This window comes from Elgaria multicarinata, chromosome 4, assembly GCF_023053635.1.
Source record: "Elgaria multicarinata webbii isolate HBS135686 ecotype San Diego chromosome 4, rElgMul1.1.pri, whole genome shotgun sequence".
In the NCBI taxonomy this organism is placed as follows: Eukaryota; Metazoa; Chordata; class Lepidosauria; order Squamata; family Anguidae; genus Elgaria; species Elgaria multicarinata.
The window spans coordinates 14,531,142-14,558,877 of NC_086174.1; the positions used below are offsets into that span (position 1 = coordinate 14,531,142).

Sequence of the window (27,736 nt, forward strand, 5' to 3'; positions counted from 1 at the left end):
GCATACCCCTTGAATGTCCAAACATCACTGTAAGAATGATAACAATCAAGGACGGGGCATTGCTCAGTGGTAGAGCATATACTTTTCATGTACAAGGTCTCATGTTCAATCCCCAGCCTCTTCAAGTAGGGTTGGGAAAAACTCCTGCCTGGAACCCTGGAGGGCTGCTGCTAGTCAGTGTCGACAATACTGGGCTAAATACCAAAAGGTCTGACTCAGTAGAAAGAAGCTTCCTATATTTCTAACATTGGGGGGGGGGACATATTTCTTTGCTTTTCACCCTTATGCTAAACAAAAATCGCTTCAAAAACTGCTCGAGAAATTTCAATCTTGTATTTAGAGCGTTTATTGAAAGTCATGCTATTACAGTGCTATTTTTGTTTTCTTGTTTGAGACCAGGAATTTTCACTATATCTGGTGTGTATCTGCAGAATAGCTTTATCACTAAGGGACTTGTTAGGAAGATGGGGCAAAAGCAAATTGAGATGAAAGGCTTGTAAAATTTTGCATTTTTTAAAAAAATCTATTGGTGCTTGTTCTTGTTTTATTATGAAGATGAGGATGCAGATTCTGAGACATAAAGGAATATCAATTGGGGTGGCAGTCTTGCTTCCGCAAGAAGTCTTCCTCATTCAAAGAGAGGTGAACATCGTAGGGTATCTAGTTTCATTGGACACTGGGAAAAATCCCACCTTTGTGTGTGTGTGGGGGGAAAAAAGAATAACTCTTCCTGAAAGTGCTTTAGGAACACAGCTTCTCTCAAACCAGTGAGACTGCTGTTTGTGCACAGTCCAGAATTGATTTGCATGATAAGATATATGATTTAGTTGACTGATTTCCTTCCTAGAGCTGTGCTAAGCCATTAGCTCTACAGTTTCCTTTGTGCCTGTGCAAGAACCTTGGCTAATAAGGTCTTTCTGCCACCAGCTCCAGGAATAGAAATTGTCATGCTGGGTCCAAAAGTTGGTTCAGTCAGTCTGGCAGGCAGATCATTTGGTCTACTAACAGCCAGGTGTTTTTGGAGGTTCACCGTCATTTCCATCCCCTGGTTTATTTCTGGCATCTTGTAGTTGGGAATATACTGTCTTATAACTAAACAGGATACAGTGGTGGAGGTCGTGTCCATTTCCGTAATGCTGCTTCTGTCATCAACTCCTGGAGAAGAAGATGGAAAGACAGTCTGGCTGTGAAGAACACAATGTGAGACTCAAACCTAGTCCTAGGAACATGGTAGCAATAACTGAGGTCCAGCTGCCTAGTAAGAAGGTTAGATTATGCCACAATTGATTTTCTGTGGCTTCCACGTTAACCCATGGTTTGTATGCAGAAGGGCCTAGGTTCAGTCCCTGAAATCGCTAGGAAAAGTTGGGGAAATTTCTGTCTGAAGTGTTGGTGAGCCGCATCAAGTCTGAAGAGACAATTACTGAACTAGTGGACCAATGCTCTGAGTCTGCGTAAGGCAGCTTTGTATTTTGCTTATTTCTTGTATGTGAATCTCGCCCAGGAGGTATGTGGTCCAGTGTGGCCAATTTGCGGTGTAGCATTGTAAGTCTTCAAACCATAGTTGTCTATACCGTTGAACCAATTTGAGAGCTTTTGCAATAGGCTCTGGCCAAAATGAACTTCCTTCAATGTAGCTAAAAGTTGTATTGGGGCAATTAAGCCATCGCACAGCCAAGCACAGTGATAGCTGCGGATCTAAAGAATCTAGTTGATCACTACTTTTCAGATGTTAGCGGCTAAGGTGGCCTTTTAATATTTTTGTAATGTTTTGTAAAAAATAGTTTGTAGTTCAGTCCCATGATGTGTTGCTGCTGACACAGAAATGCTTTTGAGGAGGAGGATCACTAACTATGGCAGCCCAATGGCATATCTCAAAGTTTCTTTGTTGCAGGAGATAATCATGAGCCCAAACATTTGTTCCCGTGTGATAGTCAGTCTGTGCAGGCTCTGTGCAGTATGAAAAGTGGTTACCTTCATGTGTTTAAACATGATGTCAGAAACTTTGCCATACAAAACCAGGATTTGACCACTTTATCTCTAAATTCAGTTCACTTTTGGCTTGATTTTAAGCCATAGATCTTAATGTGAATGAATATCCAAAGCATTGCCCTTTACATATTATCCGGTATGTGGCATGAAATTGGTGTTCTATGACTTTGAACTTTTGCACTCAAAAGTTCCTAGCCCCTGTAGATGCAGAGAAATATTATAAACCTGGTGAAACCTCAAAAGCTAGATCGGAGTCAACCCAGAGTGTTTGTGGATGGAGCACAATCTCTACTTGAAAAATAACTTATTGATCCCATTTGAGAGCTCATCTACAGCCTACTTATTCCCAGTTTCTGTACAGTAGGCTGCATGGATTCTGTGCGCTCATTGTGGAAATAGCTGCAGAATTTGCTATCAAGGGTGTATATAGCAGCCTGCCCTAATCTACTGCCCTCAAGATATGTTGGACTACAGCTCCCAGTATGACCCAGCCAACCATGTAATAGAGTTGTAGTCCCAACACATCTAGAAAACACCAAATTGGCAAAGCTAGTATACAGCCATTTAACAAAAAGCGTCTAGCCTTAATTGATTTAAGGATGGGCTTGGAAAATGGAGAAACCATATACGCTGAAATTCCAGGGCCAAACTAGATGTGATGGTCTTAATGCATGGGACTGCCAACTCATAGAAAGGTGGAGGTGGATCCAATTTTAAAGCCAAAGAGACACGGAAGTGTCCACCTCTTTCCATTGCTTACCTCTCCATGTGCTTTTCTCTCAGCCTTGATCATTTCTGGCATGGAACCAAAGCTGGGGGAAGACTACTTGGAGAGAAGGGCTCCAGGGTGTGTGTGTTTAGTATTCAATGTTAGTCCTATGTAGAGGAGACCTATTGAAATGAATGGGACAAGTAACTCTTGACTAAGTCTCATTCATTTCATTGGGTCTACTCCATGTAAGACTAACATTGGATACTATTCCAGGAAGGTAAGCTGCTGGTGGGTGAGAATTCTGTTCTTCTCACCCGGAGATCTGTCTTTTGCTTTTTAAAAATTGTCTCCCATCTATATGATTGGGACAGTTCTGTTTATACAGCTCTGTTCCTGTCACATCTGGGTTATCTCTCAGAAGGTAGGGGATGTGTTGACTGAGCTGAATTCCAGTGGTTTTTTTTTTTTAGCACTGTCCCTCACTTGGTCTTCATTTGTGACTGAAAATTTGCATCATCAATGTCAAATAAGCAAATATATGCAAATTTCCCATATTTTATACAGGTTGCATACTTGGAGGTTTTTTTATGGTATAGAATTGATTTTCTTTTAGCACAGAACAAACTGTTGTGCCTTTGCACTTTCCTCCTTTATTCTCCTAATCCAGGAGTGGGCAGATGCTTTGGCCTACAACTCCCATCAGCCCAAGACAGCAAAGCCAACAGTGAGGGATGATGAGAGTTGTAGGACCAGACATCTGTAGTTGTCCCCCAGTATGTCACAAAACTTTGTTGGCCACTGTTGGAAGCAGGATGCTAGAGCTATTGATGGCCACCATTTGATCCAGCAGGGTGGATCTTAACTTTTCAAATTCTCTCAAAACCTTGCTCTTTGAATAAACACTGCAACATGAGGATATGCTTGCGAATCCTGATTACATAATTTTGCGACACCTTGGTATAACATGCGTTACCTTGGGCACAATCCTATGCATGATTAGACAGAAAAAAGTCCTACAATTCCTGGCTGGGGCATTGAGAGTTGTAGACTTTGAGGGGATGTACACTGCGTACTGAAGGCGCTTGCGTGCGCCTCCAGTGCACCCCGAAAACAATTATGTAGATCCTACCTGGAAGAGGCGGAGGAAGAGGCGGCTGGGGAATCCGGCCGCGTCCTTGCCGCCGCCGCCCACCTCCCCGCCAGCCTCCTGCTGCCGGCGAAAGAGCCACCCGGCAGTATATAAATGTAATAAATAAAATAAAATATAAACAAGAAAGTAAATATGTGTCCTACATCTTCCTCCTTGAGCTCAGGTGCCTAGAAATACAGTCAGAGATCTTCATTCTCCAGATTTTCAAATTTTCCAAAAGAGACAAAAATGTTGGTTAGTACTGCAAATTTCACAGGTGAACAGAGAAAAAAGCGCTATTATATTTTCCCCTCATGTGTTCCAAAGTTATTGATGCCTACAAAACGTTAGGTATTTCTTAAGAGATTCTCATCCTAATGCAATTCTGGAACTAGTCCAGAAACAATTCTGTAATTCCAACTCTTAAGTAATATGTTTGCCTTTGCTTAAATACCTTTTAGAAAATTAAATGGGGAAAGCATACAGACAGTGTTATATCTTTTTCTTCTCAAATATAGCTTTTTATGTGGTCCCTTCATCTAAATGCAATGCTGTCTGCGGTCCCTCCCCCCCACATTTCACACCGTAAAATCTAAATGTAGAACATGGTATATAGCTCCAAACATACATTCTGCATTCTGAAGAATTAATAGGGGAAACAGCTATTGGTTGATGACTTAAAATATTCTGTGTTAGTTTGGGGGTTTCTTAAGGGTGTGTTGGTGAGGGAGTAGGCAGTATATCAGTATATCAGCTGACCTTTGAGTGCCCTAGCAGGAAGTGGAAAGGTTTGCTAGTCAGCTGGGTGACTTCCAAGTGCATGCAGGCAACACACACAAGATGGATGCCAGAAGTGGTAAGTGTGTGTGGTGTCGGGACTTGTGTGCTGTGGATTCTTGGGCTTTGAGGCATCTGTTGTTGTTTTTCCTTTGCAGTCACGACATTGTGGCTTTGTGTACTATTATTATTATTTTTGTTCTGGTGGGGTGAAAATGTTCAGGATAGATGTAAAAACCTACAGTTGCAGTTGAAACCGTAGAGTTTTAAGAGATCTTAATAGGAAGATTTCAAAACTCTTGTCTTATCAAGACACTTGTTTTAAAAGCAAAGAGAAGCTGTAATTGGATGAGCTGTGTATGGAAGGAACGGTGCTGGCTACTCTATTTTTAGATATGCCAAGTGCGGTCGGTCCTTGCTTACCAAATGTAGTCAGCAGCGTTTGCTTCGGAGTAGGCCTGGTTATTTTGTTCTGTTGAAGGGCAGAAATGCTTGTTCCATCACATTTTAGATTTTAAATACATTTGTCTCTGGGTAGATGCTGTTTAGAATATGCCTCTGACTGTCTGTCTGTGACTTTCCTCTCTATCAGTGGATTCATTTAGTCTGCATTTTAAAGCGAAGTACAATGCTTTCTTTTGCAAGCTTTTGAAATGTATATTCTATTAATCAACAATTATACCACCAGTAAATTGGAAAATAACTTTCTTATGATCGTTGGCCTTGAGTAAAATAAATAAATCATATCCTGAGTAACTATTGATGCACACATGCACACACACCAAATTAATTTATGGCTTGTATTTGGGGGTGGGTGGGTCTGTGACTTATGGTTTAGGGGTGGGGAAAGGGTTCATGGCAGAAAAACTGTAAGATTTGTGTATGTTTCTCGGCCAACATGAGGCTATATATACCTGATAAAGTCTGAAGGCATTCATTGTTCCTCACATATGTCCCTTCAATACCTTGTGGCTCTCTAAGGCTGCCTCTTGTGTTCCAGTTCTTACACACATAAGTACGCAGTACGCCTCTATAATGGAAGGGTGCCCTCTTCACGTGGCTTCCAATTATAGGTGCATTTGTTTCCAACTTTGCCCAAATGCCAGAAATAATGAAGCCATCTGTCAAGAGAAGGCTGTTTTTGAAAGGGTTTTGATACACATGCAAGCTGATCACTATTTATGCTGCTTCGATGTTGTGTTTGCTGTCATGGTTTCTTTTGGGGTGGGTGGGTATGATGGCGGTGTGGGGGTAGTTCTTGTTTTAATTGTTTACTGCCTGAGAAAAACAGGCAATGGTGGGATTCAAATATTTTAAACAAACAAAATGCAGCTGAGCTCACTCAGTGTGACAAAATTCAACAGTGAGAATTAAACCTGTTTCTTGAATATTGAGGGATTTTTAAAATCATGAAATGGTTTAATTATGTGGCCCTGTTCTTTAACTATATTCAGAAGTGATTGGGACACCATCAATATTTTTATGTTTCATTAAGCAATGAGATCAAAGCATAATTGCTATCACTGCTACATTATTGGCGAATTCTTATTGAATTTAATATCTCAGGTGCATATTCCATATTTTATGTTTATGCCCTTGGTTTGTTGAACACTGCCATGACCAGTTGCACTGGAAGATGTGGAAATGTAGTTTACAGAATATTTTTTGTTAAAGAAAAAAGCTGTTTTACCTTTTGTCTCTGGAACGCAGAACTGTGGGTTTAACCTCACAGCGGCCTAGTTATGAGAAATGTTAGATAGGGTAGGCTGTGTGCTAAGTGTCATGACTGGATGGGGGTTTGAACGGCCATCTTCTCCAGTCCAAAGCTCTATTGACACCTTCCAGTGAGCTTCATTGCTTGTGTGTGTACTTGGACCTGGATTTTCCCATGTACAAATCCTTCATTCTAATCCTACACTATGTTTTGTAGAAGGGTGTGGTTACTAACATACTCATATCTGTTGCTATTAGATAAGACCTGTTGGAAATGGGGTTCATTGCACTTTGGCCTTGATAGAAACCTCCTGTGCGAGTAGGGAAAAAGCAGTTTGAAGGTCTTTTGAAAACTCCTTTCATACGTTGGTGGTGCCAGAGTGCTTATTCTGCTTGTCCAAGAGCCTCAGGCCCAAAGGAGCATGACTGTTACCACTGTGCCCCACTGCCTTTCCCAAACCATAAGGAGAGGTAACTTACATTGCTCAACTGTAGTGCACACTCCTGGTACTCCCCTGAAGTAAAGCCTTCCCCTTCCTAGAGGTGTAGGTGAGTAAGCAGTTACATTCCTGGCGAGTGGCAAAGGTCCATCAAGGTTGAGGTCTTCTTCTTTGGGGGGTCTCTTATCACAGCAATATATGAGCAACAGCAAGCCAGGCACAATTACATTCGTACTTAAATAGTTTACTGTCATCATCAGAGTATCATGGACTGCATGTAGCTCAACTTTTTTTTGGAAAGAAATGCCTTTTGACTTTTGATGCATGAGTAACACCCAAGCATGTGTGTGTATTTATCTATGCATGTGTATTATTAGTAGTATCATCATCATCATCAGTGTATGTGTGTGTGTGTGTGTGTGTGTGTAAGAAAGCTGGGTTTTATTTCTCTGTGACAATACTGGAGACCACGCCTTCTAATCTTCTTTCTTTTAAATCTCTCTAGTGGTTGACCTTCTTTACTGGCGAGACATTAAGAAGACAGGTGTGGTGTTTGGAGCCAGCTTGTTCCTGTTGCTTTCTTTAACGGTGTTCAGTATCGTGAGTGTGGTTGCTTATATCGCCTTGGCCCTCCTGTCAGTGACCATCAGTTTTAGGATATACAAAGGAGTTATCCAGGCAATCCAAAAATCTGACGAAGGTCACCCATTTAGGTGAGTGTGCGTTTTTCCTCCTACTCACAAATACCGTCTTTTGCTGCGGGGAAAGAGTGTGAAGCTGTATTTTTTTTTAATACTCATTTTGAACTGTAGTCTTTATTTGGTCTCCTCTATAATCGGATTTAAAAGAACCTAAAGGGCGTGGTAGGAGATGAAACTCCTAGCAGAATTTGGGTTGGTCTACCTCTACAGTAACATCACATGGAGGGAGCAGTGGCTGCAGTGAGTTAGTGATTGCAGCAGAGATGAAAAGAGCACTGCGATTGTGCTGCTTTAGCGGCTCTGTATTTGTGGTCCCCATGAGGCGGTGTCAGTTTCTGCAAATAGGTTACTGTTGCCTAGGCAATACCTGCCACGTACTCCAGTGCAGGCTTGCTGCCAATGCAAATTGGGTCTCTGTTTCATTGCTTCATGCATCCAGGTTTGCCAAGCATCCACTTAGCAAAAGATGATTAGTTTTTGTTGTGTATGTTCATCAAATAAGTGTTTTCCCCCCTCCCATGTATGTGATTATGTTGAGTCTAATAATTTATCCCAAATTCCAGTTGCCTGCTCTGATGCCCATGGCTCCTTCTGCTTCTCCTATTGGCTACAATGGGTGGTGATCCAGACATGAATCTCATTGACTGAATGATATGAGAGAAATCAAATGCCTTAATATGTACTGTTATTCCATTCTTTCCCTCAGTCATTTTGAGCGAGCAAAAATTGGATGCTAGTGAATTGCAAGCAGTAGCTTGCTTCTGACATAGAGCCAAAACTCCTAAATATGTTTTCTCAACATAAGGTCTCAATTCAGTGGGGCTTGTTTCTGCACAACAAACCTTAATTTGCAGCCCCAGGCTTGCTTCTAGTAATAATACAACAAGCCATGTAAAGCAGGATTGCTGTGGCAGAAGATTAGGGGCTTAAGTTCACCAAAGATTCTATGGCTGAGCTGACACTTGGATAGGGACTTGTAGCTTAAACCATTTTTTCCATAGCTTAAATCATTTTTTTCCATAGCTCAACTCTTTCTTTTCTGTTCAGAGCAAGTCTCAGTAGGGGCGTATCTGTCCATCCTCCATGTATCTCTGATCTTTCCCCTGCCTTATTTTGGTCTCTTCAGTGGACTAACAATATTCTCCTCCTTTTCTTTCTTTCTTTCTTTCTTTCTTTCTTTCTTTCTTTCTTTCTTTCTTTCTTTCTATTACCCCTTGAGTATGGTCCACCCATTCCTTTCTTTTCATTCTTGTATACACACTGGTGGATCCAATTGTTCAGGTGGTCTTACTCATTTATGGCGCATTTGGAATGTTGCTTGTTTTTATAGGTTATATTAAAGTGTAGTGATTTTAGTATTCGAGTTCTATTACTAGCTTTAAAAGGTTAAATGTTGCATGTTGTCTTGGATTGCTGAGGAACATGAGTGGGAGAAAGCTATTGTGCTTGTATTCGGCTTATGGACTTCCTGTAGGCATCTGGTTTGACCACTGTGGATAAGAATGTTGTACTAGAAAATCCTTTGGTCTCATCCAGCACAGCTCTTCTTTATGGGTGCCTTTGGACAGTCAGATGACATAAATATAAATAAAGGGTCCTATCCCATCTCCTACCCACTTAACCCTCTGAAGCTGTGGAGATGCAGAAGAGGTCTCTGCTGGCAGGCGCATAGAAGAACAACCTACCAGCACTTTGAACTGCATCTAGAGGCAATTAGGAAGGCAATGCAGTTGACACCATATTGGTATTATATGCTCCAGTGCAGTAGAGGCTGGTGGCTCCAATATCAGTGGAATGGTGAATCTGCTCTTGGTTTCTGCCAGAATTCTAAAGGAGCTATCCAAGGTGCAAGAGCTCTAGTGAAGGGATTACCTGTTATAGATGAATAAGATGACAAATGGGCTATCAATTCCATATCCCCTGATACGTGCCTGAGATATCCCTGCTTTTGCCCCACCCTATCCACACGCTCTCCTCTGGTCTGTTGTAATATACCATCTCTTGATGGTCAGCATGCAAAGTCCCCTGCATGCTGACCATGACCTCCTTCCCTGACCTCCTGTCTCTAGGCTATGGTATATTACAGCCATAGTTGTATACCATACAACTATGGTATATTACAAAGAGATGGTATATTACAACTTTTTAGAGCAAGACTTATGCTTAAGAGTCTGGAAAGCACTCAACCCCATTTTCCTTTAAGTAATAAAAGATGACAGCACATCAGATTGAGTCACTGACAGCCTGTTCATCTAATCCATTAGAGGTGAAGAAGGTTGTTTTCCAGACACCTATTTTTGTATAATGAGTGTTGTGTGCCATGCCATGCATACCATTTTGGATCTCACACACATTAAACATATTTAGCCAGGAATATCTAAAATGATATTCAAGATTATCATAATACTGCAAATTGTTTAACATAGCCTCTTTTAAGAAAAGCATCAACAATAACTCCTAGACTAATGTTAAGAACATAAGAAGAGCCCTGCTGGATCAGACCAAAGGTCCATCTAGTGCAGCACTATGTTCACACAGTGGCCAACCAGCCATCAGCCAGGGATGAACAAGCAGGACATGAATGCAACAGCACCTTACTGCTCCTTTTCTCCAGCAACTGGTGAACATAGACTTTACTGCCTCTGATACTATGTTGGGAAGGAGCATTAATTTTCCTTTCCTTAAAGTAAGGAATTGATAGTATATTTAGGCTGGAAAGTCTGAAAAAATAAGCACTTTCTATTTTACCTGTAGAAGTGAGAAAATACTGGATTTTCATAATTCTTGGGGGCATGAGTTGTATATTTGGCATTGACTATCAGTCCCCTTCATGCATATATTTGGGTGTGATTGGTAAGTAGCTAAAAGAATCAGAGTAGAGTTTTGAAGACTGCTAATGTGAGAAGTGGATTTGCTCAAGAAGCTAAAGTTGGAGTTGCAGAATAAAAGATCACAGATTATGACATTCAAGCATTCCATGATGGAAGAACCTTCTTTTGGCTGGGTGGAACCTCTTCTCTAGCTGTAGCTAGCCAAAAAGGCACTTGATTTCCATTGCCAAGATTTATTTGCTTGCCCTTTGCTAGTCAGCTTTAAATGGCCATGCTTTGTTTCTACCATTGAAGTGGAGTTTACTTAATTGATTGCACCAGTTCTTTGGAAGAGACTGAGCTTTAAAGTGCTGCAACTTTACTGCTATGGATACTTTAGTGAAGTCCCTGTGCGTAGGGCTTGTCCATTCATACGATTCTTGGGTACTGTGACCTTTCCCGGTTGTTTCCAATTTGAAGAGCTTGAACAGCTCTGGCTGCCAAGCGATGTCTCACAAATTGCACTCTTCCCCTTTCAGGGCTTACTTGGATAAAGATGTCGCTGTGTCTGAGGAGCTTGTCCAAAAATACAGTCATGTTGTGCTTGGCCACCTCAACAACACAGTTAAGGAGCTCAGGCGTCTCTTCCTAGTGGACGACTTGGTGGATTCTCTAAAGGTAAGAGGCTTCCATTCAACCTTTCTAGAATATGTAAATATTGGCATAAACATGTGTGTGTGTGGCTAGCAGTAAGCAAGGGAATTGCATCCAGATTGGCCAGAGGAACTATCTGGTGATTGCCAAATGGAAGAAAAGTATGTAAACTCGGCAGGGATGTGGCTATACTGGTTTTAGAGGTCTGAACGACCACTGGAGAGATTGGACCTATTTTGACTTCAGTCGCCCTGTAGCATAATTGTTGGCAGTCATTCCCAGTAATGATTCCCATTCTTTATTGTGCAGATATATTTGAAATGTGCTGCTTTAGAGTTAGCTTGCTGCTAAGAGTTGATAAATTCATACGCAGATGATACCACCAGTGGCTATACTGTAAGGTGGGGAGTACATACCACAAAAGATAGTGTGGCATGTGAAAGTGTAAATATAGTTGGGTTTGTTGATGGTGTGTGTGTGTGTGTGAGAGAGAGAGAGAGGGGTGTGTGTGTTTCCCTTCATATCTCTCATCTCATGTTGGTGCAGTGTTTTCATATCTCACCTCCAACCTGGTAATCAACCACGTGATCTGGGTCTACATGCATTGCATTTTATAAGTGTAACCCCATGCAAATATTATGAGCGTGCGTGGATATCTGATAGCAAGATGTGTGTGCTCTCCCTCCCTCCCTCTCTCTCTCTTCAGATTATCACAGACGTAAAGGAAACCATCCTGGGTTATCTCCCCGCCCCATGTATGTTGTGCATGCGACTGCTATTTGCATACCCATGATGCACCACAGGTTGCTCTGTCATCCAAACCTGGTGTGGTGGGGGTGGCTTCTTACCTATGCCACAACTCATGGCTTGTAATAGGGTTTGTATTGCTAAGAAGCTACCCCTGCTGTGTGCCATGCTTAGTTTGAACACGGCAATCCACACTGCATCGTGGGTAATTAAGCAAATTGTCGGGGCGGGGAGAGGAGCCACAATGGCTTCTTTCACCCTGTGATCATCTGAACACCCCCTCCCTCCCATTTCTCCCATGCATAGTCTCTATGAGCTGTGAAGTTTGGCTCATCTCATAGGCCATCATCTTGGTGAAATGCAACATTTGGAAAACATTTTGCAAATCCTTTTGGTGGCGGTTGCACAAATCAGTGACATTCATTACTGATGCACTTTCTCATGGGTCTTTTTGTTATTGTTGGTATTTAGTGATTTTGTTTAAGTAAAGATTCATTTTATTCAAACTCTTCTTAGTTGGAGGAAAGGCTTGGATTCAATTGAACTGTGCAGCAAAGGGGGGAGAATCAGTTGCTGTGAAAAATTATATTTGATTGTCAGTAAGTTCTTTGTTCTTGCCTTAGGCTAGTGTCTAGTCCCCATTGCATTTCCAGCTCTTTGAATTCTTTATCTGCTGATTTTGAAAGCTTCCAAACTTATATAACCATGTAGGCTTATATGATGTGTAGCACGAGGGAGAAGCGCCTCTGAAACAAAATAATGCTTGGATACTTTTTAATGTTGAAAATCTTGGTCAGTGGTAGAGTAATGTAGCTTGTATTGAAGGGCTGTGGAGTTAGGATACTTAATATTTAGTCTCTTCATCATATATTCAGACTAGGAGCAAGCTATTTTGTAACATCTTTGATTTTAAAGTTGGCAAGGTTTAAAATGCTAGTGGTTGTAGATGGAAAAGTTTCTAGCTTGGCAAAGCCAAGGTAGAAACTCTGTTTTGATAAGCTACAGACATGGATCAAATGACTCATCCCATGTTTGTGCAATACATTTTATTCTTTTATGGACTTAAAAGTTCTTCAAAATCCATATTGGGCTTAATTCTTGCTAAGGTAGACTACCTGCCACAGGAGTAAACTAGCATATTGGACAGATACTACCGTATTTCTTCGATTGTAAGACGCCATCGATTGTAAGACGCACACTAATTTCAGTACCACCAACAGAAAAAAACCCACTAAGACACACCCGCGATTCTAAGATGCACCCCATTTTTAGAGATGTTTATATGGGGAAAAAGTGTGTCTTAGAATCGAAGAAATAGGGTAGTTTTAAGCATGGATGAGCATTTGATCATGCAAATCCCCAAGCTGCAATCTGAAATAGTATAACCCAGACACAGATTGAGTACGTTAATGATAACTAGACCTTATCCATTCATTTGTCAACTGAATGGTTTCTTCATATAGGACTCTAAGGAAACGGTCTGGAAAAAAATGGATACTTGGATTTAAAATGTACTCTAAAAACCAATTATAGTGTACACATCCATTAAGTATTTGTTTATTCAGTGATGTCCACAGCAGAGCAGAAGCACACACTTCTCATATTGAGCCTCAGAAAAGTCTGAAACACAGTAAGATGACCCTGGAGAAGGATAAAGAGTCTCTCCAGAACAAAATGTGTGTTTAACAGTGGCAAGCTCATTTGTGGGCCCCTACAGCAGAGTGAAATAAAGAAAATTGCTGGAGCTGTAGAAGTCACATAGGAGAGAAGGTGAGGCCAAACTGAGGAACTTGAGAATTTTTGCTCCCTAGGAAAATAAAAGCACATGCATCTCATTGTGTGGTATTTTGGGCTTCTGGGCTTGGGCACCATCCCAAGAGGGAGGTTAAAGGGAATTCTTCAGTTACAGCTATTAGGGGCAATGTATGGTTGGCCTTGGTTTTTCCATCTGCAAAAATGCCCTTTTGCATTCCACCTGAGAGGTAGCACCTTAACAATCAGTTAAGGTGATTGACAGTGATCTGAGCAAAGTTTTCCAGTTTCCATCGAAACACTTCTATGACTATCTTCAACTGTCCTGGATTTGGCATAGCTGAAGGATCCAACTATCTCCTTATCAGAGAGCCTCAGTCACTGCCTGACACTCTTGCTAATCATTGACTGATGGCTATCTCTGTTTTGCTTTATTGACTTTGTATAGCTGGTGACTTTTGGTTGCTGAAATTTCAACTCTCTGACTTTGTACTTTTGCTGAGGTTTCTTAGTTGGGAACAAGTCAGTGTTCCAGTTTGCTCAATCACATGCCAGCTGCAGTGTGTTCTGGCATGTGCTGGATGTTACTTGTAAAATGGGTTAAATAGTCCATGGGTTGTTGGAAGGTTAAACAACCCTCACATAACCATGTTGTCTGGGTTCAGATGACACAACAACTTGTGCCTGAGTGGTGGTTATGTAAATTATACCCAGCACGTGGTTGCAGCTCACAACAAGCGACCGTGGCTTGTTTTGATTGTGTGAACTGGGTCAGTGTCTTGTCTTGCTCTGCTGAATGCTCTTACCAGCGTTCAACATTATAAGATAAGATACTGAGAAGGAATCTGTGGAAGTAGAAATGAGTTTGAATAAGACAAACTCTTTATCAGCACCTTTGGGCTTTTCCTGCTACACCAGTACAAAAATCTGTCCAGTCCAATGTCTTGTTTCCACATTGGCCAACAAAATGTTTCTGGGAAAACCACTAGCAAAGCTTGAAGACAACAGTTGGTCCCCCAACTTCTGATATTCCCGGGTATATTGCTTCTGAACATGGAGTTTTCGTTTGGCTGTCATGTTAATAGGCATTAGACATCCGTCGGGGAATGGCTTCTCAGTTAAGGGCTACGTTCACTCAGGAGTAATCTTTTGGCAGCCACGTGTGTGTGTGTGTGTGTGTGTGTGTGTGTGTGTGTGTGTGTGTGTATGTCGCCTCCCCCACCTCCATCTCACTGCAAGTGACTGGGGAGTTGTTGTGCATAGTGTTGTGCTTTGGCCTTTCCTGGCTGGAATGGTGGGTGCAGAGTGACACTGGATGGAAACGCTTGGGGGTACCTCAATTCAGCATTGCAAAACTTGCGGGAGAGGAAGAGGAGGGGCAGGGTCAAGGAGGAAAACCATGGGCCGAAGCCAAAAGCACCATGGTGGGACAGCAGAGCCCTATTTTTGCCTGCATCAAATGGACATATCCTCTGCTAATTTATCTAATCCCCCTTTAAAGCCATTGGCCATCATTGTGTTTTACAGCAGTGAATTCCATATGATAATTATGTATAGTGAGATGTAATTCTCTCTTCTTTCAACCCTGAACCTTTACTGACTATCAGTTTCCTTTGGTGACTCTGGATTCTATATTGTGAGAAGGAGCAAACCATTCTGTACCCAATTTTCTCCACACCATTTATAATTGTATAAACCTCTTATGTCTGGGGCCCAGATTATGCCCAGCTGCTCATTCCTACAATAAACACAATATGGACAGCTTTAGAGTCTTTTTGAGGCCAAGTCTCTTGTTAAAGTTCTTATTTCAGAAGGGGAGAACCTTGAAGAAGAGTTTCATAGCCTGAAGTGTGTTGAGATGTTTGATGGTTCGGGATTGATTTTCTCTGCAGTTTATCATCCCTCTAGCATCACTTTCCACTGTGGTTTAACCTGGGAAATGCCTGCAGTCAGTTTATATGGCAAATTCTAGCTGCTGTATTGTTAATGGAGAATGAGTGTCTGCATTCCCTAGACTGGGAAACCCAGAGGCCCTGAACGATGCCAGCCTCACGCGTTGAAGGCACAATTCAACAGCTGCCCGAGAATCTTTGCTTGGTGGTGGAGATTGCAGGGATTCCCAGCTATGCTGTGAGGGGGTTTCTTTGCCAAAGTTCGCATAACAACTATCCCCAGCACCCTGCATTTTGAGGAGCAGGGAGCTTGCTGAATTTGCAAGCTGCTGCAGAGGGGTTAGTCATATTATGACTTTAGCAAGATCTGCTGTAGCCAACACTAGACGTGTGTCTTACTCCCACTGATACACAAATATATCCAGAGTGGAATAACCCTTACGCCACTTGGACATATAACAATTTCACAGATGAGGTCGATCTTTGGATGGCAGTTCCTAATAAGCTGTAAATAAATCATGCCAGCAGAGTCCTGTTCTGTTTTCAGAGGGGTATTTCTTTTACTCTTTTGCAGCAAAAACAATGTCATCCCACGGCACCTTAAAGGCTAACAGATTTATTGTAGACATAAGAGAGCTTTCCCTAACCTGGGATCCTCCAGACACATTGAACTGCAGCTCCTATCCTATCTAGGCAGCATGCTAGAGGGCATCAGGTTGGTAAAGGATGAGCTGTCTTGAATTGCAATTGCATGTGACGAAAACATGTGACACAATCAATCTTAGTAATTCAGGTGCCAGAAGACTTGTGTGTGTGTTCTATCTTAGTGTTTTTAAACTGTGTGAAGAGGTCGGCTTTTCAACGATAGTTTGAATTGAAAGGTACTGTTGCTAAATATACCAGGGGTCACTTAGGGTATGATCTACAGATCAGATATTGGTTTAATGCCATTGAACCCAACATGAATAAAGCTTGATTGGAACATTACTACAGCAGTGTGGGGTCTGCTTCCCATGGGTGCTTGATATGTGCTCAGTTAACTATATGGGAGAACTATGCGGGCAGGATGAACCATATGCTGTTCTTTCACATGAATGTATGTCTCTTACTGGAGTGGCGTGGGAAGCAGCCACAGGGGAGCAGTTGCTCAAACATTGCAGTAATGTGCAGATTGGGGCACTAAGTTGAAGTATGTAGACTGTGAGTATTTGGGGGATTAATTTATGGCACAATTGCAGATCCCAAGTAACTGCTAGGTTGTCATAAGCTCAGGTACTGGAGCCCATCCGATGAGCCGATCTTCCTCTAAGATGCATACTGTCATATCTAAGAATAATTCTTAGGCTTATAACTTATAAAAAAAAAGAAATTGTCTTTTGCTTGGAAAGAGAGGTGTGTCTCTTATCTGAGATGATGCAAATTCCTGACGCTGGATCTGAGACAAGCCCCAAAGCTGCTGGGACAGACCTGTTTTTATGGCTTTGTCTTGGTTTGCTTATATTCAGCCACAAGCAAGAAAAACAAATAGTCACAAAAACTGTTTAAATAAATGTATATATCTTGTTCTCATTGGGAAGTTACGTTACACTGCCCCAATTCTATTTCACAAATCTGTAAGTACATACACATATAAGTGGCGTGTAGCATGTGTGTAAATAATTTATTTATTTATTTTATTTAAGCATTTTTATGCCGCCATTCAGCCACAAAAGGCTCTCATGGCGGCTTACAAAAGTATTTCTTGACAGTCCCTGCCCACAGGCTTACAATCTAAAAGACATGACACAAAAGGAAAGGGGATTGGGAGGGAGGAGGAGGAGGGGGGAAAGGAAAGCAAATTCAGGCACTACAATCTTAATTGCAAAGTTCAGCAGTTACAGTTGACAGTTGGCAGCAGGAGGGAGGGGGTCTTTCAGATGGAGCTGGACCCAGGCACGGTGGAGAGGTGCCTGGCTGCTGCTTCCTCCCTCACTGGTGGCCTCAAATAATGCTAACAATAAAGTACATTGAAACCAATTATACAATGTTTGGTAATCATTCAATAACAAAAACAGTTTTGTAACAAGAGACAATTCAATAACAACAGTTTTGCAGTGTGTAATTATTCAATAACAAAACAATTTTGCAGCGTGAAAAATTCAATACTCAAAACTCAATAGCAACAGGAGTCTGGTATATTAGACTGCTTCCTCGGGAACACGCTATAGAACATAAAAATATATATAAAGTAACCATTACTCACAAAGTTTACCCCAACTTTGTTTTTCGTATTTCCAACCACCACCTCCTTCTATTTAGGTATTGCTGTATATTCAAGACATGAATTCAGTTGCCAAAAGAGGGGCTGATTTTAAAAACAAAGACGTCAATGGCTCTCAAAAGCCAGTGTGACAAGCAGCCATGAATCAAAGGAAAAAGGGAAGTTTCCATCTCTTTTCAGGAAAAGGCAAGCTTATACATCAGCAAATGCTGGAAAATATGAACACGTTGCATTTCCTGGTCATGTCAGGGGCTATATAAGAACTTCCATCTGGCGAAGTGAATTCATGGGTCCACAAAAAAAGTATGTCATGAGAAACTTGTTGGTCTGTAAGATGCCACAAGACTCCCTGTTGTTTTTTCTGCTACAGATTAACATAGTAACATAGCTATCCCTCTGGAACATACAGAACAGCTGTGGACCTCATAACATAGTATACATGTCATAAGGAGTCTTCTGTTGCATTTTCTTTTTTCTTGAGCTTTCTGGTGGTGCCTTGTACTTACTCTGTGTTACAAAATAAGTGAGAACTTTGTACCAAGACAAGATTTCATAATCTTCATTTCTATATTTTTTTAAAAAACTACTTTAATCATTTGCTGTTAAGCATAGTGTCACAACATGTCTGAGTTGAGCCCAAGGATGCTTAGCCGTGGCCTGCTAAGATGTCTGATTTTTTTATTTTTTTAAAAAAAAATTCAATCAGCTGGAAAAGCCAGAATTTAAAACCACATCTTGAAGAAGTGGGTTAACAAACCATATCTTTCCTAATTGTGGTTTGATGTGATGTCCAAATTCACAAACCATAGTTACACCCATCATTTCTGCTCAGGAGGCTGCTGCTCCATGGCGACAGGGATGTATTTATTAACCCAAGTATTGAGAGGATGGGGGTGGGGGGGGAATCAGTTAAGCATCTCTGAATCGTGGCTTGCCTGTTGTGTCTTTGGAAGCTCAAACTATGATTTGGGTTCTCAGCTCTGGTTAATACATATCATGGTTTGAGATACTATCTGGATTGGGGCCTTAGTCATCAGAGCTGCAAAGAGCTATGCAGGATGCTCAATCCCCAGTCTCTGGCCATCATTAATCGTCTTCAGCAATCCACGTGTCGTCTAAGGCTTCACCCATGGCCGACAGACTTTCAAGCGTATCTTTATAGCCATAAAGTCCAGATACTCATTCTTTTAAAAAGTGGCAGGAACAGCGGGTGGGAGGAGTTGAGAGAACAGGATTCTCAGTAACGTGAATCCTGTGCCCAGTACCACATTCTGGACTTTTTCTGTACTTGAACCGCATTGGAGGAATATCCACAGTTGTGATTAGAGCTGATAGTGTGCAGTTCTTGCTTAGGTGGGCTGTGATACAAAGGAGCAACTTAGATAGGTAGATGGTGGGAGATCCTTTCTCTTTGGCACTGACAAGGCAAAGTTGCTATTTGATTTTTAAAAGTAGCCTTCAACTTAATTGTAATAGCAGAAAACGAGGCCCTCAGCTAATTACGAGATTTTTACACGTGCTTAAATAGCTTCTTTGGACTGCATGAGATTTTGTTGTCCATGTGACAAGTACAGTTATCTTATAAAACGGGCTTGTGGATAGTGGTCCACAAATTTTGACTGCCTCTATAGTAGCTAACAGAATGAGCCACGGATAGAAACATAGGAAGCTGCCTTATACCAAATGGTCTGATGGACCAGGATTGGTCCAGCCCAGGATTGTCAACACTGACTGGCAACAGCGGCTCTCCAGGGCTTCAGGTAGGATTTTTCCTCACCCTATCTGGAGAAGCTGGGGATTGAACCTGAGACCTTCTACATGCAAAGCAGGTGCTCTATCACACTGAGCTTCGGCTGGTGTGTGTGTGTTTCTTGTATGACATTGTGATGAGTCTCAGGCCTTAGCTAGACCTAAGGTTTATCCCAGGGTTGTCCCTGCCTGTTCCCGGGATCCCCTGTGTGTCATTTAGATGCACTGGGATGACCACGGGACGATCCTGGGATAAACCTTAGGTCTAGCTAAGGCCTCTCCTCCCCAAGGCTGCTACAATTGCAACAGTGACTTGCCTTCCTGCTGTGTTGTACTTGCCAGGTCAAAGTATAGGGCTGCTGTGCATGTTTATCTGCAGACCTGTGAACCCTATGAAACTTGCTTTCCCCGAAGAGATAGGGTGAATCATCTCCTCTTAGATCATTGACAGGCTGGGGTACGATAACACTTTCATTCATTTAGTACATTTATATCCCAGCTTTCTTCCATTCAGCCCTCAAGGCAACAGAAGACACCTTAAACCACGGCTTTAACCATAGGGTTCAAGCTTTATTCACCATTGTTAAAGGCGTGGTTTAAGGTGTCTTCTGAACAGGCCCAGAGATGGGGCAGGGAGAGGGGTGGTTTCCCAAGTGGTCTCCCATCCAGGCACTCACCAGATCCAGTCCTGCATAGATTCAGCAGGGTGGCTGCATCTTGTGCCTTCTGACTATGCTCTAGGTAAATATTATTTCAACTGAACATATAAACTTCTCCCTTAGATTAAATTCTAGCTGGCAAGGAGACCTGGTTGATACAGAATTTTCAAAATGGGTTGGAAATTATAAATGCGACCCTGCTTTAAAAATGACCTGCTAAATGGTTGGTTAAGTGTGCTTTCTTCAAGTGTGAAGCTTCTTAGCTTAGATGCTATGCAGGGATGGGCAACATGCGTCTTACAGCCACAGGTGGCTCACCATGGCGATTTGTGCCCTGCCCACCCCCCAGCCCGGTTGTTGCCTACACACTGCCCAAACCCCAGAGATTCTGCTGGGAAATGGGTAGTGAAGAGGGTTGTGGCTCCCACAGGGTTCTTAGAGGGCCTCCCCAAACCTCCAGAGTTGGCCACTTCTGTCCTAACCTTAACATCCCTGTGCTCCTTCTTAAGCTGGCATTCATGCCTGTTATTCTAAGGGTGAGAATATTTGACTGATTAGAGGAAAGGCCCCTGCACAACAACTTCTTTGTCATTTTCCCTTGGCAAATCTATTTTGTGATTGTGCAAATCTCCATCTCGCCTGGAGGGCTGCAGGTGATGGAAGCATTTCTGACTATGGAATGAGACTATTGAATTCCACCCTAAAGTTTCTTCTGTTACATTGTAAAGGCTTGCAAGCTGCTTAATCCGTAAAAAAATCAGGGCATAAATACTTTAAACGAAGGATTGTGCAAACGTGCTCTTGGTCATTTTGATTGGAGAGCCCTTCCCCTACTGAATTTTTAGCAGTGGGAACCAGCTGTGCTGGAAACTGACACACTGGTAATTAAGAACTCCCATCAGGTTTCTGTCCACGCCACCGCCCCTTCCCCCAGTTCGCCCTTACTTGGAAAGGAGGTTGTCTGATCTCTTCTGAAATCTTCTCTGTGGGCCAGGAGGATTCTGAGTTTACAGATCTTGGTATATGTTGGTCTGCATCTCCATTTCCCATGCTACAAGCTGATTCTCTTCTTCTTTGTCGTCCTCGCTTGTCAGTTTCCTGAGGTTAGGGTTTCAGACTTGCAGACTAGTTAAGCACTAGTTACTTAGGGAAGGTAAAATATTTGCCTCCCAATCAGCAGGAGAACCTCTTTTCTCCTTTCTAGTCTTAAAGAGCCGCTGGCTCCTTCAGGCTGGCTGAGAGAGGCCGTAGAGCAGTGGTTCTCAACCTGTGGGTCAGGACCCCTTTGGGGGTCGAATGACCCTTTCACAGGGGTCGCCTAAGACCATCGGAAAACGCATATTTCCGATGGTCTTAGGAAACTGTATTGACTGAACTATGTCATGTATCATCTTTTGTATTATTAAAGCTATTGTTATGTATTATTTTCATTAGCAAACCATCCCATGACAATGGATCGTGTAGGGAAGAACGAAAATAATTTTATGGTTGGGGGTCACCACAACATGAGGAACTGTATTAAAGGGTCGTGGCATTAGGAAGGTTGAGAACCACTGCCGTAGAGCATGCACAGTCCCCCTGGGAGTCTCAAGTGAGAGGATTTCGCTTAGCAGGACTGAGAGAGGTTCCAGATCCTGTGGAGCTTCTGGGCTAGATGGACTGGAGCTTGACTTGATATATGGACCAGTGTATATTGACAGCCCTGAGCTCAGCTTCCGTAAAGATCATGCAGAGCTATTTTATTCCTAAGGCGTGTTCAGCCCCTCCAAGTCACAGGAAGCCAAAAGAGTACTGAGGACTGTCCTGCCATCGGAGGGGTTGACTTGTCTGGGAAGAGGAGCCCTGGAGAGGAGACTGCAGTGGAGCATGTGCAGAAGCACATGCACATGCCTGGAGGAGTTGCAGAGGAGTTGCTCAGGTTACTGAGGGTGCAATGTGTGAGGAGCTGCTTTGAGAAGGTTTTGCAATAATGTTAAATAAGTTAAATAAATACTTCTTTTAAAATAAAGACCCTTTAATTTACAAGGCCATAATAATCAGAGCTAGTATTTATCACAGCACAGCAAATTCATGCTTGGGGTGATTTTCTTCTTTGTAATGTATACCAGTACTTGCTGCTTGGAAGGTATCTGCTAATGAAACACTCCCCATGTGATTTTGAACAGCTCAGGGTGACCTTAACCATATCAAAATAGCATGGAAATTGGGCCCAATTCTGACTGCCTCCCTGGTTCTCTTTCACTACTCTAGTACTTGAACTTGTTTTGGGTGGAAATGACCACCTGAACCACGGAGAAGATTTAAAATGCTCTGAGCCTTTCGTCATCCTTGACTTGGCTGGAATACTGACTGGGGACCTCAGAGTTAAAGGCTGGAGATCCCATTACAAGTCCATTTGGCTATAATTATCTCTGACATACTGAGATTGAAGTGTTACCTTTTTGCTACTTGATCTTTCCACATTGCCTTCAGAGAAGTCATTTTGATGAAGTCCATCTCTAAGAGTCAGAACAAATTGCCATTGCCATGGGGATGATGCTGGAAATGACATCCCGTGGTGGGTTTTTCCACTTCATAGCACAGCACTTTAGAATGGTTTGCCGTGGATCCCAGATGGGGAAACTCCATGCCCCTTCTGGTAGCAGCTAGATACGTAGATAAGGAGCGTGGAGATTCTCCACATGTCAGCTACCAATGTTGATAGTAATGCATGCTCCAGTTCTAATTAGAAGTTCCACTTCCTGCATTCTCATTCTGCTTTCTCGTTTTCTTTCAGTTTGCAGTGTTGATGTGGGTGTTCACCTATGTTGGTGCCTTGTTCAATGGTCTGACATTGCTGATACTGGGTAAGTTGGTCCTTTTTAGATTGCACTAAACAATATCCAAAACATTCTTGAGAAATGATGAGAAAGCACTGATTTTTGTTTTAGCATCCTTGTTGCTAAGTCGGTATAACATAGGAGTGTTGGAATAGAGCAGCCATCTCCAGCCTGGTGCTTTAGAAATGTTTTGGCCAATGATCAGGAATGCTAGGAGCTGTCGCCCTGAACATTTGGGAAGCACCAGTTTGGGGGAGGCTGGAAAAGAGAAACAAAAGTGGCAAAGGAGTGCTGGAGAAAGTTTAGAAATTGAACAAGTTAATCTTAGGGCATTTTAGGCTTGGGGTCCCCATCTGGCCCTCTGGGCAACCCAATCTGGACCTCCTGGGTTTCCCGTATGCCACACCCCTTTCCCCTGACCATTGGTGGTTTCCTGACTTTTGTATAGTTTCCACCTCATCTTACTGTCATGAAGAGTTTTAGGCTAAAATATACTGATATTTTGGGTATTTTGGATCAACCCCTTTTGCCTTCAGTCCTGCCCATCACTGGAATGTGGCCCCTGAATTTCTACAAAATTGGAATTCAGCCATGTGGCTGGACAAGAATCCTGTCTTAAGGGCAGGGAGAGGATGACACGCATGCGTGATAGAGAAGGTGCTGACTCCAACGGTGGCTCCAGAGAGCCAGTGTGGTGTAGTGGCTAAAGTGTTGGACTGGAAGTCAGGAGATCCGGGTTCTAGTCTCCGCTCATCCATGGAAGCCCACTAGGTGACTTTGGGCTAGTCACAACCTTTCAGCCCAGCCTACCTCACAGGGTTGTTGTTGTAAGGATAAAATGGAGGAGGAGGATTATGTACACCGCCTTGGGTTCCTTGGAGGGGGGAAAAAGGCGGGATCTAAATGCAATAATAAATAAAATAAAAATATACCAATTGCTTTTGACTTGAGCGTAGTGATTGACTTTGTATCCCAATGGTAGGAGCCATGATTAGTCTTATTTCAAGGCTCGATAGCTCAGAAGGCTTTCTTCTACATGGACGTCTTGTTGACATATGGCCTTGCTTTGCTTCTTCAGTTTAGGATTATAGGCCCTGTAGCTTTTTCTCACTGCTTCTTTGTGGACATTGTGTATTGGGTCTGTAGGTGGTGGATTCTCCTGCCTGTTGCAAGGTTTATTTTATTTGCAATGGTCACATACTTTTTAGGGGGGAAACACACACAGATCAACACATCTTACGTGCCCATTCAAAAATTTTCAGCATCTCTGCATGTTTCTAGACTTAAATCTGTTGTTGTTTTTCCAGCTCTGGTTTCCCTCTTCAGTATTCCTGTTATTTATGAAAAGCACCAGGTGAGTGTACAGTATGGCATTTTCTGAAAGTTTGGCAAAGATGAGATGTTTAATTGAGATATTAAAAATAATAATGGTAAGACTGAGAGAGCCGTGCAGAACACAAATCCTTCCTTCCTCCTGTTGATCTACTTAGTTCTTGCTGATGTTCTAGTGCTCAACAAGGGTTAGGTAAGCGTAGAGGGTGTTCCTCTTAAGCTGGCTTGGCAAGACTTCTTGGTTGGGAAACTAGTTTGGAGCTGATCAACTCCAAATGACCTGCTTCAAGGACTTTGCAAGGCAGAGCGCTAGATTGCAGTGGGGAAGGCTGAAGCTTTCAGAGAATGGGCTAGCAAAACCACACCGTTCAAAGTAAGCAGAAAATGGCTTTCGTCCCACATATAATGCCTACTCTTCCTAGCACTGGCTTCAAATTTATATTTTATTTTTACATCTAGCAGGCACACAATGCTGTCTCATCATAAAACTAAAACCGTCTTATACGGAACAATATACTTTAAAAACAAAAACCTTGCACACTTCTGAAATAGATATAGCGTGATAGGATACCAAAAGTCCTGATGGAATAGGAATTTTTGTTTGTTTGTTTAGTATCTCCCCCGCCCCACCCCCAGCCATTAAAACGTCATAGCGAGAGACAACGTAAGTGTTAATACATGGCAATTCAAAACTCATTGGAGTGGTAAATCATTCTTCGCTTTTTCAATTCAGGCTCAAATTGACCATTACGTGGGACTTGTGAACAAGAATGTTAAAGATGCAGCGGAAAAGTAAGTGTACTGAAATTTGAAGATATTTTTTTTTAAAAATGGATGTCTTTAATAGCGTTGTGAAAGAACACTGCAAAAAACAAGCAAGAATGGCTGTATTTGGACAACCCAGTAGTCAATGGTGGGTTAAATGTTAACTCCACGGTTGATTATCGAGGGGCTACTTTCCACACGACATGATTATAATCAACCATGGCATGGATTAAGGCCAGCGTCAAGTTGAGTATTAGTCAACAGTGTGTTTGATTGGCACATCCCCTGCCCTCTCTCCCCCTTTCAGTCCTCCTGCTGGTATCCCATCAACCATTGTGAGTTCTGCTGGCTGGACTAGAGTGGCAGCCACCGCTTTGGTCACTCTTGCCAGAGGACTACAGTCACCAAAAATAACCAACTGTGTGCAAAGAAATAGTCAATGGTTCCTGACACGCAACACAATAAACAATGGTTGTTCAGAATGATTTGAATTATAGATTTGCTTTGGAATTTCCTAAACATAGTGGTGGGTGAGCCAGTTTCTTTGTATAAACAATTTAAAGGTGGGGTGCATCATGATGATGATGATGATATTTATTTGTATCCCTCCTTTTGCCCAATACTGGGCCTCATTATATGTGACCTTGGCTTCTGTCCTAGTGATCACAGTCCTCTAACGTCTGTTTATCAATGTCCATTATGACCACCTTCCCTGACCTGGTGCTCTTGAGACATTTGGGGCTACAACCCACAACATTCCGAACTATTGGCCATGGTGGCTGGTGCTGATGAGAGTTGAAGTCCAAAACATCTGGAGGGCACCAGGATGGGGAAGGCTGCCGATGTTCATAAGAATTGGGGAGACAGGCATGGTTTTGTGACATGTGGGATTGAAGGACTTACGAATTACCACAGGACTGGGATGCTGGTTGACTTAGATCTTACAGAATTGAGTCCACTCACACTTGATTTGAGTGAACTCGATGTATCTTCAGACATCACAGGAATTGCTAGGATTCAAGTAGCACTTGTATATCCTCGGCTGAAAGCAGCGACTTGTACATCTCTTCTCCAGAGTGATGGATATTAACTAGATGCACATATTAAACTTGCTCAGTTCTTCTATTGAGAAGTGCAAAAAGGTGACATGCAAACGCTTGCCCCTTCCTGTTCAGCACTTCTTGTAACTTCCAAAACTACCTCCGTAGGATGGCTTCTCACTATATCTGAGGTTAGGAAGAAACACATCTCAGCTCAAAATTGAGTAGAGTCCCTCATTTTGTCTGTGTCTCTTTTCTCTGCAGGCACTTCCCTGCAACTTCTATCCACACTTGTGGATTAGACTGCTTAGGTTGATGTGTGGAGGTTTGGAGGGCTTTGGATAAAATAAGAGATATTAAGTTTATTCTGTGCGTGTGCTTCATACATTAAAAATGGCTTGTTTTTCTGTTTCTTTTACAGGATCCAAGCTAAAATCCCTGGACTGAAGCGCAAAGCTGAATGAAAAACCTGAAGCAACTTTTATTAAAATAGGAGTTTGTCTTTTAAGTGGGAAGGGGAGGCATATTCATTTGGATTATGTGGGGAGGGTCAGGGAATAGCAAAACCTTGACATTGCAGTGCAATTTCACAGATCTTTATTTTTTAGCAACGCAGTGTTTCGAGGGGGGTGGGGAATAACCTGTTCTTGACTGCCATTGTGTGTTCATCATAAGTATTGTAAGCTGCTATGTATGGATTTAAACCTAATCCTCTTTGCTTCTCCCATGTGCAGCACTGGTTAACATAACAGATTGGAGAGCTGTACATTTTATGCTTTGGCCAAGGTAGTCTTGCTGCGTTTCAAGAGAGCCTAGTGCAAGTGGAGTGCGGGGAGAACACTTCACTTTGGCACAGTCTCTGGTCTGTGTAGATTGATTGCAGATTTTCTAAAATGAGATGTTTAGAAGGATATGCCATTAAAGCAAGCTTGAAAAGCCTTGCCCTTCTGGTATTGAGTGTAGCTGTATTGTGCTTTTTAATTTTACTGTTTTATCAATTGCCAATATAAAAATTATATATATATAAATATATATATAGTGTTTCACAGCAGCTTAGGATGTCCAGCTCCTCCACAGTGCTTGACATATCAGAGAATTGAACTGGTTTTTTTAGCTCCATGCTATGTAAGCTTAAATCTACAGAAAGCACTAGCATCTATTAAATAAACAAAAACCAACTCTGCACATTACACAATTTCTGCCAATAACCTCTGCTGCACAAACCTCCTTTAGTCTATTTTGAGTAAAGAAGTTTACAGTCTCTCAAACTCTGAATCTGTGGAAGGAATTTCTGAAGGTATGATCCTGAGATCTTTGCAAGTAGAGCAAGGAAGACCCAGCATGCTTGTTCTCCATTCTGCTCAGAATCCTCTGAATCTCGGCATGGATCGGTGGGTCGTGCCCCGATGCTGCAAATGTCGTTTGGAAATTTCGAACATCGTTGCAAGAAATTACAAATGAAAATGTATACACTTGCGGTTTAAGCTGTATCGAACTAAGTCTGTGGAATGCGTTGTGAAATGTAAAAACAAAACAACTTGAGTATCAATAAAGCGTATAGACCTAAATGGTCTTGTGCCTCTAGGATATTTGTAAAAGGCAGGTTACTTAAGAGGTGATTACCCTTGCATATTTTATCATTTTGACTCCAGTTGAATGTATGAACCATCTCTACTGGAAGTTATTGTGTGTGAATGGTGAATAAGAGTTCCATCTGGAATGACTGATTCACACAAGTAGTTTGCCACTTAATGTAATATGTCGGACATGCATTAAGTCCAGTTCCACCTTAG

The 27,736-nt window shown here is 42.1% G+C and overlaps 1 protein-coding gene across 5 annotated transcripts in view; it reads left to right on the forward strand.

Annotated features, from left to right (window-relative positions):
- The window catches only part of RTN4 (reticulon 4), a 65,838-nt gene extending 38,327 nt beyond the window's left edge, over window positions 1-27,511 (forward strand). For 3 of the 5 annotated variants that reach the window (XM_063123811.1, XM_063123812.1, XM_063123813.1), the window contains 6 exons: window positions 7,269-7,476; window positions 10,814-10,952; window positions 22,764-22,833; window positions 24,114-24,160; window positions 24,872-24,930; window positions 26,365-27,511. In XM_063123811.1, coding sequence (XP_062979881.1) covers window positions 7,269-7,476; window positions 10,814-10,952; window positions 22,764-22,833; window positions 24,114-24,160; window positions 24,872-24,930; window positions 26,365-26,407 — 566 coding nt within the window. In that variant the 3' untranslated portion in view covers window positions 26,408-27,511. Of the gene's footprint in view, window positions 1-4,604; window positions 4,696-7,268; window positions 7,477-10,813; window positions 10,953-22,763; window positions 22,834-24,113; window positions 24,161-24,871; window positions 24,931-26,364 lie in introns of those variants that run through there. The other 2 variants (XM_063123815.1, XM_063123814.1) reach the window with 2 other exon arrangements.
- The last annotated feature ends 225 nt before the right edge of the window (window positions 27,512-27,736 follow it).